This window comes from Macaca nemestrina, chromosome 8 (genome assembly GCF_043159975.1).
Source record: "Macaca nemestrina isolate mMacNem1 chromosome 8, mMacNem.hap1, whole genome shotgun sequence".
NCBI classification, from domain to species: Eukaryota; Metazoa; Chordata; class Mammalia; order Primates; family Cercopithecidae; genus Macaca; species Macaca nemestrina.
Window position 1 is genome coordinate 98,282,799 of NC_092132.1, and position 13,554 is coordinate 98,296,352.

The window sequence follows — 13,554 nt, forward strand, 5'->3', positions numbered from 1 at the left end:
ATTCTTTTTTTTTTAATTTGAGACAGAGTCTCACTCTATTGACCAGGCTGGAGTGTAGTGGTGTAGTCTTGGCTCACTACAACTTCCATCTCCTGGGTTCAAGCAATTCTTGTGCCTCAGCCTCCCAAGAAGCTGGGATTACAGGCACACACCCCCATGCCAGGGTAATTTTTTTTTTTTTTTTATTTTTTAAATTTATTTATTATTATTATACTTTAAGTTGTAGGGTACATGTGCATAACGTGCAGATTTGTTACATATGTATACTTGTGCCATGTTGGTGTGCTGCACCCATCAACTCATCATTTACATCAGGTATAACTCCCAATGCAATCCCTCCCCCCTCCCCCCTCCCCATGATAGGCCCCGGTGTGTGATGTTCCCCTTCCTGAGTCCAAGTGATCTCATTGTTCAGTTCCCACCTATGAGTGAGAACATGCGGTGTTTGGTTTTCTGTTCTTGTGATAGTTTGCTAAGAATGATGGTTTCCAGCTGCATCCATGTCCCTACAAAGGACACAAACTCATCCTTTTTTATGGCTGCATAGTATTCCATGGTGTATATGTGCCACATTTTCTTAATCCAATCTGTCACTGATGGACATTTGGGTTGATTCCAAGTCTTTGCTATTGTGAATAGTGCTGCAATAAACATACATGTGCATGTGTCTTTATAGCAGCATAATTTATAATCCTTTGGGTATATACCCAGTAATGGGATGGCTGGGTCATATGGTACATCTAGTTCTAGATCCTTGAGGAATCGCCATACTGTTTTCTTCTTTCTTTTCTTCTTTATTAGTCTTGCTAGTGGTCTATCAATTTTGCTGATCTTTTCAAAAAACCAGCTCCTGGATTCATTGATTTTTTGGAGGGTTTTTTGTATCTCTATCTCCTTCAGTTCTGCTCTGATCTTATTTATTTCTTGCCTTCTGCTAGCTTTTGAATGTGTTTGCTCTTGCTTCTCTAGTTCTTTTAATTGTGATGTTAGAGTGTCAATTTTAGATCCTTCTAGCTTTCTCTTGTGGGCATTTAGTGCTATAAATTTCCCTCTACACACTGCTTTAAATGTGTCCCAGAGATTCTGATATGTTGTATCTTTGTTCTCATTGGCTTCAAAGAACATCTTTATTTCTGCCTTCATTTCGTTGTGTACCCAGTAGTCATTCAGGAGCAGGCTGTTCAATTTCCATGTAGTTGAGCAGTGTTGATTGAGTTTCTTAGTCCTGAGTTCTAGTTTGATTGCACTGTGGTCTGAGAGACAGTTTGTTATAATTTCTATTCTTGTACATTTGCTGAGGAGTGCTTTACTTCCAATTATGTGGTCAATTTTGGAATCAGTGCGATGTGGTGCTGAGAAGAATGTATATTCTGTTGATTTGGGGTGGAGAGTTCTGTAGATGTCTTTTAGGTCTACTTGGTGCAGAGTTGAGTTCAATTCCTGGATATCCTTGTAAACTTGCTGTCTCGTTGATCTGTCTAATGTTGACAGTGGGGTGTTAAAGTCTCCCATTATTATTGTGTGGGAATCTAAGTCTCTTTGTAAGTCTCTAGGGACATGCTTTATGAATCTGGGTGCTCCTGTGTTGGGTGCATATATATTTAGGATTGTTAGCTCTTCCTGGTGAATTGATCCCTTTACCATTATGTAGTGGCCTTCTTTGTCTCTTTTGATCTTTGATGGTTTAAAGTCTGTTTTATCAGAGACTAGGATTGCAACCCCTGCTTTTTTTTGTTTTCCATTTGCTTGGTAGATCTTCCTCCATCCCTTTATTTTTAGCCTATGTGTGTCTCTGCGTGTGAGATGGGTCTCCTGAATACAGCAAACTGATGGGTCTTGACTCTTTATCCAGTTTGCCAGTCTGTGTCTTTTTTTTTTTTTTTTTTTGAGACAGAGTCTCGCTCTGTTGCCCAGGCTGGAGTGCAGTGGCTGGATCTCAGCTCACTGCAAGCTCCGCCTCCCGGGTTTACACCATTCTCCTGTCTCAGCCTCCCGAGTAGCTGGGATTACAGGTGCCCACCACCTCGCCTGGCTAGTTTTTTGTATTTTTAATAGAGATGGGGTTTCACTGTGTTGGCCAGGATGGTCTCGATCTCCTGACCTCGTGATCCGCCCGTCTCGGACTCTCAAAGTGCTGGTATTACAGACTTGAACCACCGTGCCTGGCCAAGTCTGTGTCTTTTAATTGGACCATTTAGTCCATTTACATTTAAGGTTAATATTGTTATGTGTGAACTTGATCCTGCCATTATGATATTAGTTGGTTATTTTGCTCATTAGTTGATGCAGTTTCTTCCCAGCATCGATGGACTTTACATGTTGGCATGTTTTTGCAATGGCTGGTACCTGTTGTTCCTTTCCATGTTTATTTCTTCCTTCAGGATCTCTTGTAGGGCAGGCCTTGTGGTGACAAAATCTCTAAGCATTTGCTTGTCTGTAAAGGATTTTATTTCTGCTTCACTTACAAAACTTAGTTTGGCTGCATAGGAAATTCTGGATTGAAAATTCTTTTCTTAAAAATGTTGAATATTGGCCCCCACTCTCTTCTGGCTTGGAGAGTTTCTACCGAGAGGTCTGCTGTTAGTCTGATGGGCTTCCCCTTTTGGGTAACCTGACCTTTCTCTCTGGCTGTCCTTAAAATTTTTTCCTTCATTTCAACTTTGGTGAATCTGACAATTATGTTTCTTGGACGTGCTCTTCTTGAGGAGTATCTTTGTGATGTTCTCTGTATTTCCTGAATTTGAATGTTGGCCTGCCTTAGTAGGTTGGGGATGTTCTCCTGGATGATATCCTGCAGAGTGTTTTCTAACTTGGTTCCATTTTGCCTGTCACTTTCAGGCACACCAATCAGATGTAGATTTGGTCTTTTCACATAATCCCATATTTCCTGGAGGCTTTGTTCATTTCTTTTTACTCTTTTTTATCTACACTTCTCTTCTCGCTTCATTTCATCCATTTGATCTTCAATCTCTGATACTCTTTCTTCCAGTTGATTGAGTTGGTTACTGATGCTTGTGCATTTCCCACGTAGTTCTCATGTTATGGTTTTCATCTCTATCAGTTCTTTTAAGGACTTCTCTACATTGGTTATTCTAGTTAGCCATTCATGAAATCTTTTTGCAAGGTTTTTAGTTTCTTCGCACTGATTACATAGTTTCTCCTTTAGCTCTGAGAAGTTTGATTGACTGAAGCCTTCTCTCAACTCATCAAAGTCATTCTCCATCCAGCTTTGTTCCGTTGCTGGCAATGAGCTGCGTTCCTTTGGAGGGGGAGATACGCTCTGATTTTTTGAATTTCCAGCTTTTCTGCACTGCTTTTCCCCCATCTTTGTGGTTTTATCTGCCTTTGGTCTTTGATGATGGTTATGTACTGATGGGGTTTTGGTGTGGGTGTCCTTCCTGTTTGTTAGCTTTCCTTCTAACAGTCCGAACCTTCAGCTGCAGGTCTTTTGGAGTTTGCTTGAGGTCCACTCCAGACCCTGTTTGCCTGGGTAGTGGAGGCTGCAGAAGATAGAATATTGCTGAACAGCGAGTGTTGCTGTCTGATTCTTGCTCTGGAAGCCTCGTCTCAGGGGTGTACCCAGCCCTGTGAGGTGTGAGGTCTTGGTCTGCACCTAGTGGTGGATGTCTCCCAGTTAGGGTACTCAGGTACCCTAGTAGGTCACTGACCCACTTGAGTAGGCAGTCTGTCCATTGTCAGATCTCAACCTCCGTGCTGGGAGATCCATTGCTCTCTTCAAAGCTGTCAGACAGGGACATTTACCTCTGCCGAGGTTTCTGCTGCTTTTTGTTTAGCTATGCCCTGTCCCCAGATGTGGAATCTACAGAGGCAGGCAGGCCTCCTTGAGCTGTGGTGGGCTCCACCCAATTCGAGCTTACCAGTGGCTTTGTTTACCTACTTAAGCCTCAGCAATGGCAGGCGCCCCTCCCCCAGCCTCGCTGCCGCCCCTCCCCCAGCCTCGCTGCCACCTTGCAGTTAGATCTCAGACTGCTGTGCTAGAAATGAGGGAGGCTCTGTGGGCATGGGACCCCCAGGCCAGGTTTGGGATATAATCTCCTGGTGTGCTGTTTGCTAAGACCCTTGGTAGAGCACAGTATTAGGGTGGGAGTTACCTGATTTTCCAGGTGTTGTGTGTCTCACTTTCCTTTGGCTAGGAAAAGGAATTCCCTTCCCCCTTGCACTTCCCAGGTGAGGTCATGCCTCGCCCTGCTTCAGCTCCCGCTGGTTGGGCTGCACCCACGGACCAGCAGCAACTGTCTGACATGCCCCAGTGAGATCAACCTGGTACCTCAGTTGAAAATGCAGAAATCACCCATCTTCTGTGTTGCTCATGCTGGGAACTGGATGCTGGAGCTGTTCTTATTTGGCCATCTTGGGTGCGCCCCCTGGTATATTTATTTCTATCACGTAATACAAGTAATGTGTTTTTCCTTTTGCCTTGACTGTCAGAAAGCTTGATCTACATCTATTTCTTTGTAATGATATTATTACCATATTTTGTCTCCCTTAATGTTACTCTTTCTGTTTATAGTTTAATTACCCTTGTGGAAAATAATTATATTTACATTACCTGTTAAAAATGACCTGAACACTTAACAAAAAGAAGGAATAACTTATAAATGCATTGATTTTATATAATAAAAATAATAGTTTTGGACATTCTTTGTATTTTATGTGTTTGCTATTTGTCTAAAAGGAATTGTTTTTTTTTTCAGGCCTGAAAAGAAATTTAATGAAAAGAACAAGGTATTGTAAAATTAAATTATCTAAAACATTACTGTTAAGAAAAAAACACATTATAAAAGGTACAGTGAGAATCTTTTGTTACAAAGACATTTAGTTAGAAAGAAAGGACTTGGACGGGCATGATGTTTCACGCCTGTAATCCCGGCACTTTGGGAGACGCAGGCAGGCGGATCACAAGGTCAGGAGTTTGAGACCAGCCTGGACAACATGGTGAAATCCTGTCTTTACTAAAAATACAAAAATTAACCGGCCGTGGTGGCATATGCTTGTAATCCCAGCTACTTGGGAGGCTGAGGGAGGAGAATTGCTTGAACTTGGGAAGTGGAGGTTGTAGTGAGCTGAGATGGCACTATTGCACTCCAGCTTGGGTAACAGAGTGAGACTCTGTCTCAAAGAAAAAAAAAAGGAAAGGAAAAGGGGTTAGGGAAAGAAAAAGGGGCTTAAGAAAGAGTCGCCATTTATAACGGAACCCTTTTAATAAAAATCTGTTGTTTTAAGAAGTGCCTGTGGTTTTGTTCATATAAAAAGATGATTAAATACCACTTTTGTACATCTACTATATTCTGTAAATATTTTGAGGGCATTTGAAGCAGTATTATTTATCTTACAGGTCAAAAGTGAAATACATTCAGTGGATGACCTGGATGACATAATGTGGCCATCTGAAATAGCCTCAGAAGATTATGATTTGCTTTACCCTAATTATGAGACTTTTATGTTGCTCGCTGAACAACTCAAAATGGATTTTAATGGTAGGACCATTGCATAAGTAGAATGAGTTTTTATGTATCCTACAGTAATATTCACACACATTGCTTAGCATTGCACTATAGAACACTGATGTGTCATAGTGTTGCTTATCTCAGAAATATGGATAAAGTTAAAATAGACTGAGAAATAATGTATATTGTATACCAAAGAGCTATGATAACTCCACTGTACCTTTCTCAGTATGAAGGGCAGTACCAGCCTTTTTGTTAACTCTGCTTCTCTCGTATGCCTTCTTCCCAGATCAGGTTACCATTCTCTCCCACTCGGAATACTGCAATAACCTTAGAACTGTTTTTCCCACTACCCCACTTCCTGAGACCATGGTCTACTCTGAAACTATAATTATTAATTTTTAAAAATTCAGATCTGTTGTTGTCTCTTGCTTATAACTCAGCTTACCACTTGCCATTGCTATCAGGTTAAGATTTGAATACTCGAGCTCTCTCCTGCATCATTTAATACACTTTTTTCCTCTGTGTCCTAGCCATTGTCTTAGATGTTTATTCCTGCAATTGATAGCTTTAGTGAGGTATAACTGATACATGATAGACTGCACATATATAAGATGTACAATTTGATAAGTTTTGGCATATGTATGCACATGCGAAGCCATCACCATAATCAAGAGCGATAACATACCCATCATCTATAAAAGTGTCTTCCTGTCTCTTTGTATTCCTGTATTGAGAAACTACTAAATGTTTAAGTATTTGTGCTATTTTCCATTCCCATCAGCAGTATATGACAATTCTCATTGCTCCATATCATCACGAGCTCTTAGTATTGCTGTTTATTAGTTTTTAGTTTTTAGCTATTCCAATGGGTGCGTGTTGTGCGTGTCACTATGGTGTGAATGTGCATTACCCTAAGGACTAAGAATGTTGAACATCTTCCCGAGTGCTTTATTTGCCACCTGTATATCTTCTTTAGTGAAATGTCTTTTCCAATCTGGAGAGCTTATAAAGAATTAAAAATTAGTTTTTACTCTTATTTCTTGAGTTTTAAGAGTTTTTTTTTTTTAAATAGATTCTAGATATCATTCCTTTATTATGCTTTTTGGAAGGATTTTTTCCCAGTTTGTGGCTTGGCCTTTTGTTTTCTTAATATATTTTAAAGAGAAGGAGTTTTTCATTTTGATGAAGTCTGATATATTTGTTCATTTAATTATGGATTTTGCTTTTTGTCTCATATCTAAAAAAAGTCTTTGTCTAGTACAAGGTCCCATAGATTTTCTTCTCTGCTTTCTTGAATAATTTTTATAGTTTTAGGTCTTACATTTGTATCTGTGATCCACATTGTGTACATTTTTGCTTATGGGGTGAGGTGTGGATGCAAGTTCATTTTATGGATGTGGATATCGAATTGTTCCAGGCACGTATGTTGAAAAGGCTGTCCTTTCTCCACTACATTGCTATCGTGCATTTGTGAAAAATAAGTTGGCTATATGTGGGTCTATTTCTGGACTATTTGTTGTGTTCCATTGATCTACATATTCTTCTAGAGTTACACTGATAAACCAATCATAAGTTGAAAATCCATTTAATACCCCAATAGGCCATGCACGGTGGCTCATGCCTGTAATCCCAGCACTTTGGGAGGTTGAGACGGGCAGATCACGAGGTCAGGAGACTCAGACCATCCTGTCTAACACAGTGAAACCCTGTCTCTACTAAAAATACAAAAAAATTAGCCAGGCGTGGTGGCGGGTGCCTGTAGTCCCAGCTACTTGGGAGGCTGAGGCAGGAGAATGGTGTGAACCCTGGAGACGGAGCTTGCAGTGAGATGAGATAGCACCCCTGCACTCCAGCCTGGGTGACAGAGTGAGACTCTGTCTCAAAAAAAAAAAAAAAATACCCCAATAAACCCATCGTATAGTTGAAAAATTCTAAGTAGAACCATCTTAAATTAGGGACTGTCTGTATCTGGCTTTCTTTATGTAGCATCCCTAATCCAAAATCCAAAATCTAAAATCAGAAATGCTCCAAAATCCAAAACTTTTTGAGTGCCAACATGATGCAACAAGTAGAAAATTTCACACTAGACCTCAGGTACACAAACTTTCATTTGCAAATTTACTGAAAGTATTTCATAAAATAACCTTTAAGCTCTGTGTATAAGGTGTATGTGACATAAGTGTATTTGTGTTTAGACTTGGGTTCCATCCTCGAGATATCTCATTATATATGTGCAAATATTCCAAAACCCAAAACACTTTTGGTACCACACACTTTGAGAGATATTCCACCTGTAATAGTAACACACTATTTTCATTACTATATATTTATACTAAATCTTAACATCAGTCCTTCGGTTTTCTTTGGTTTTAAGGGTTATTTTTGACTATGCTGGATCTTTTGCATTTCCACATGAGTTTTGGAATCAGATTGTTAATTTTTTTTTTTAAAAGTCTGCTGTCGGCCAGGTACAGTGGCTCACACCTGTAATCCCAGCACTTTGGGAGCCCAAGGCGGGCGGATCACCTGAGGTCAGGAGTTTGGGACCAGCCTGACCAAAATGGAGAAACCCCGTCTCTACTAAAAACACAAAATTAGCCAGGTGTGGTGGCACATGCCTGTAATCCCAGCTACTCGGGAGGCTGAGGCAGGAGAGAATCACTTGAACCGAGGAGGTGGAGCTTGCAGTGAGCCGAGATCGTGCCATTGAACTCCAGCCTGGGCAACAAGAGTGAAACTCCATCTCAAAAAAACAAAAAACAAAAAACAAAAAGCCTGCTGTCCTTCTGGGAATTACACTGAGTTTGTGTTGAATCTATACATTAATTGGGGGAGGATTGACATTTTAATGATAATGCATTTTTCCACGCCTGTGAAATTGTTTGTATTTATATAGGTCAAATTAAATTTTCTCAGTAATATTTTATAGTTTTTTAAATACGTGTTTCCTTTTTTTTTTTTTTTTTTTTGAGACAGAGAGTCACTGTTGCCCAGGCTAGAGTGCAGAGGTGCAATCTTGGCTCACTGCAACCTCTGCCTCCTGGTTTCAAATTATTCTCCTGCTTCAGCCTCCTGAGTAGCTGGGAATATAGGCATGAGACACCGTACCCAGCTAACTTTTTTATTTTTAGTAGAGATGGCGTTTCATTATGTTGGCCAGACTGGTCTTGAACTGACCTCAAGTGATCCTCCCAGCTTACCTTCCCAAAGTGCTGGGATTATAGGTGTGAGCCACTACACCCAGGCTTGATCTTTCCATATTTTATCTGATTCATCTGTATCTCATTTTTTTAATGAAGTTATAAATGATATTTTTTAAAATTTCAAGTTGTTTATTGCTAGTATATAGGAATACAGCTGATTTTTGTATGTTGATTTTTGTATCCTCCAGCCTTGCTAAACTTACTTATTATTAGTTCTAGTAGCTTTTTTGGTATATTTGATCAGATTTTATACATACGACGATTATCAAATCTTTTCATTCTCGAACTACTGTTTTACTGAAGACAGGAAATCTTTTAGACTTGTGGCAAAACAGTCTCTGTTGCAGCTAATCAACTCTGCCATTGTAGTATGAGAGCAGCTAGGGAGAATACATATATTAATGAACACAGCTGTGTTCCAATAAAACTTTAGTTACAGAAACAAGAAGCTGACCCACAGGTTGTAGTTTATCTGCCCCTATTATGTGATCATGGGTGGAATAAAGGTAGTTTTACTTCTTTTTTCCAATCTGGATACCTTTTATTTTTTATTTTTTTTATGAACAAGTATAACTCTTTATTAAGATAGAATTGTTCTTATTCAAGAAATAGGTGAAAATGGTTAAGTACAATTAAATGGCTCCAAAAGTCTTACAATGAAAACAACAGTCCTGCCAGTTGTTCTTTCCAGAGGCAAACAATTTTCATTCTTAATTTTTCCTTCTGTTAGTTACCTTCATGGGTTTTTCCAAATTGTTATCTTTTTAGTTTTTCAAATGAATGCATATATTAATACATAAAATTTTAAAAAGCTTCTTCAGTTTATAATGCATCCTAACAGTCCCCTGCCCCATCCCTCCTAATTCTCCAGAGCAATGACTTTTAACTCTTCCAGCAATGTCTTCTGTTTTTTCCCTCACATAACTACTTAGTCATTTCTTGATTATTTTGTACATTATATAGTGATTTCTGGATATGACAGGTGAGGATTTAGCTCTTACACCATCGTTATCTTCACTTCCTCCCATATTGTCCCAAAGTGCTTACCATATTTAGGGGTGAAGCAGTCACCACATCATTATGACTGTGTATGTATTGCTCCTTGTTGAGAAAAACAGTGTATTATGCTCTTCCTATCCTGTACTTCTTTCTGCCCTAGAATTAATGATTGCCTAGCCAACCCTTCCCCCTTATTTTTTTACTTTTGCTTTATCTTCAATGAACTTCTTTCCAAATGCCCCAAATTTGGCAATAACTTATTTTTAAGAGAAGGGATCTCACTAAGGTAGCCAGGCTTGTCTGGAACTCTTGGGCTCAAGCCATCCTCTTGCTGAGCCTCCTGAGTAGCTGGGACTACAGGCATGGGCCATTCCACCCAGCTAACCTATTAATATTTTTACTGTTTCTTTTTAAGCCAGCTCCATAGCTGGAATATTGTCTGGATCTATGTCATTCTCTGGTTTGTGTACTCCTTCACTTTGCTGGAGTATTTTCTCCAATAGCTTCTCAAAAAAGGGTACATGGAGGTAACCCCTGAGTCTTTGCTTGCCTAAAAATGTATTTTACCTTCACCCTTGATTATTTGGGTGAATATAGATTTATCAGTGGAAAATAACTTTCTAGAATTCTGAAGGCACGGTTCCATTGTTTTCAGATTCCTTTTCAAGACAAGGTCTCTTCTGTCCCCCAGGCTGGAGTGCAGTGGCACAACTACCGCTCACTGCAGCCTTGGACTCATGGGCTCAATTGATCCTTCCATCTCAGCTCCCTGAGTAGACGGGAATACAGGTGTGCACCACAATGCCCAGCTAATTTTTGTGTTTTTTGTAGAGATGGGGCTTTGCCATGTTGCCCAAGCCGGTCTCAAGTGATCCACCTGCCTTGGCCTCCCAAAGTGCTAGGATTACAGGTGTGAGCCACTGGGCCCAGCTAGTTTTTCTTTTATTCTCTCTCTACTTCCTTCATTTCTCAAAGGCATCTCAAACTCAGTGGGCCCAAAACCAAAGTCAAACTCCATCAGAATATCCTGCTACTTACAACTTTAAAATATATCTTAAATCACAAGTTCTTACTACATGCAACCCTTTGGTTCAAGCAACCATCATCCCTCACTTGAACTTAGAATTGGTTTTCCTGCTTCTGTATTTTTTTAAATTATAGAATATTTCAAATAAACCATGCGTGGTTTTATTCTTTTTACTACATAAAAAGAATGAAGATGTGCCAGGTGTGGTGGCTCATGCCTGTAATCCTAGCACTTTGGGAAGCTGAGGTGGGCGAATCACTTGAGGTCAGGAGTTTGAGACCAGCCTTACCAACATGGTGAAATCTTGTCTGTACTAAAAATAAAAAATAAAAAATTTATCCAGGCATGGTGGTGTGCACTTAGTCCTAGCTACTTGGGAGCCTGAGGCAGGAGAATTGCTTGAATTTGGGAAGGCGGAGGTTGCAGTGAGCTGAGATTGCACCACTGCACTCCAGCCTGGGCAACAAGAGCTAAACTGTCTTTAAAAAAAAAAAAATATATATATATATATATACACACACACACACACACACACACATATACACACACACACACACACACACACACACACATATATATATATATATGAATGAACGCTTACATACTGAAACATGAATTGCTTTAAGTGTTTGGCATTCGCTGTTCCCGTGCATGCCAGCAGCTTCTTACCGCAAACACCTGGGACTTACTATAGAGCAGCTGGAGTACATTCCGCCCACACACAGGACAAAGAGCTGACAACCAAGGAGAGAGGGGAATCAATACTCCAGTTTTCTCCCTTCCATTTCCCTGTATCTCCGCAGTATGGAGCTTGTTACCAGTGAGAACCTGCTCGCTGACTTTAAACTAGTTTTCTTACCTTCTCAGTTCAGTTTTTCCTTACCTCAACTGTCGGTTTCTGGTATTACCTAGCAAATAAACTGCTTTCACTGAAATTTCAGTCTTGGAATCTACTTTGGGTTTCCCAATTTAAGACAGAAACATACTCATTTTCCCATCACTGGCCTTCCAGGTTGTTTTCAATTTTTCACTGTTACAAACAAGGCTGCAACATTTATCTACAAACCTCTGGATATACACGTAGGAAGCTTTTGGTATTTCCACTAGCGAAACTGCTCAGTTGAAGGGTATGTGGATCTTCACCTTTAATAAACATTGCCAACATTTGAAAAGCCCGACAATGTCAAGGACTGGCAAGAGTGTCACATGTGATGGGTGTGGAAAGGCAGCTCACTGTAGCAGGTGCTGGGGACTCAGTTGGGGTCTTGGAGAAGCACTTATTTATAGCAAGAATGTTTCATAAATGGTATCTGATAGAGTCAAGAGTAGTGAGGAATAAAAACAAGTGGCTTAGAAATAATTATAGATCTAAAGTCAACAAAATACTTTTTTTCTAATGTAAAAATCCATACGTTTTTTAGAGGGAGGGGGAACAACTTAAACCAGAAAACACCTTCATATTAATCATTCTTCTCATATACTTCAAATTTGTACTTAATGCCTTTCTCCTCTTGGACATCAGAGAGAACACCTGGGTATTCTGGTAGAAGTTTATATTTCTCCAAATCAATTTCTGGAAGAAAGGTGTCACTTTCAAAGTCTTGCATGATCCTTGTCACAAATAGTTTAAGATGGCCTGGGTGATTCATGGCTTCCTTATAAACAGAACTGCCACCAACTATCCAAATCATGTCTACTTTATTTGCTAATTCTGGTTGTTCAGTAAGTTTTAAGGCATCATCCAGACTTCTGGCAAGAAAATGAGCTCCTTGTGGAGGTTCCTTGAGTTCTCTGCTGAGAACTAAATTAATTCTACCCTTTAAAGGTCGATTCTTCTCAGGAATGGAGAACCAAGTCTTCTTACCCATAATCACCAGATTCTGTTTACCTTCTACTGAAGAGGTTGTGGTCATTCTCTGGAAATATCTGAATTCATTCCTGAGCGGCGGCCAGGGCAGGTCCCCGTTCTTGCGGATGCCCATGTTCTGGGACACAGCGACGATGCAGTTTAGCGAACGAACCATGACAGCAGCTCTATTTTTTTTTTCTTGTCTGACAAAGCATTCAGTGTGTCATTGTGATACACATTAGCTGTAGGTTTATCATAGATGCTTTGTGTCATGCTGACGAAGTTCATTTGTGTTCTTTGGTTGCTGAGATGGTTTTTTTTTTTTTTTTAAATCAAGAATGAAGTTGAATTTTATCAAATGCCTTTATCTACTGAGATAATCATAAGGTTCTTCTGTTTTAGCTTTTTAATGAGTTGAGTAACTAATATTTTAATGTTAAACCAACCTTGCATTTTAGAATAAACCCCATTTGCTTAGGATGTAGGCTTTTTAAAAATAATAAATCACTGGCACCAGACACGGTGGCTCATGCCTGTAGTTTCAGCACTTTGGGAGGTCAGAGCAGGAGGATTGCTTGAGGCTAGAGTTCGAGACCAACCTGGGCAACAAAGTGAGACCCTATATTTATTTGTATTCAGTTTGCCAAAATTTTGTTTATAAATTTTTAAAATACTATTTTAATGTAGTTTTAGGTTCACAGCAACATTGAGAGGTACAGAGATTGTCTGTGTACTTCCTGTCCCCAGACATGCATAGCTTTTCCCATTATCAGTATTCTTCACTAGAGTGGTACAGTTGATATGATTGATGAACCAAAATGGCACGTCATAATCATCCAAAGTTCATAGTTTATATTAGTGTGCACTCTTGGTGTTGTACAATATGTGGGTTTGGAAAGGGCATATATTCATCATTTTAGTATTGTACACATTATTTTTACTGCTCTAAAATTCCTTTGTGTTTCACCTATCTGCCCTTTCCTGCCCTCCTCAAACCCAGGCAAC

The 13,554-nt window shown here is 39.7% G+C and overlaps 1 protein-coding gene and 1 long non-coding RNA gene across 2 annotated transcripts in view; one reads left to right on the top strand and one right to left on the bottom strand.

Moving 5' to 3' along the window:
- Positions 1–4,714: 4,714 nt before the first annotated feature.
- LOC105496912 (uncharacterized) overlaps positions 4,715–13,554 on the top strand; it is a 107,184-nt gene continuing 98,344 nt past the window's right edge. The window contains exons 1-2 of the long non-coding RNA XR_011606532.1: positions 4,715–4,746; positions 5,357–5,498. This is a non-coding gene — a long non-coding RNA (uncharacterized lncRNA). The remainder of the gene's footprint in view (positions 4,747–5,356; positions 5,499–13,554) is intronic.
- Positions 11,682–12,733, bottom strand: LOC139355852 (dihydrofolate reductase). Its single transcript, XM_071068297.1, has one exon. It carries the CDS (start codon positions 12,722–12,724, stop codon positions 12,161–12,163), a length of 564 nt encoding a protein of 187 aa, XP_070924398.1. The 5' UTR covers positions 12,725–12,733; the 3' UTR covers positions 11,682–12,160.

What these genes read in the sequence shown, in the direction of transcription:
- LOC139355852 (XM_071068297.1), bottom strand. Translation starts at nt 12,724, where the DNA reads ATGGTTCGTTCGCTAAACTGCATCGTCGCTGTGTCCCAGAACATGGGC.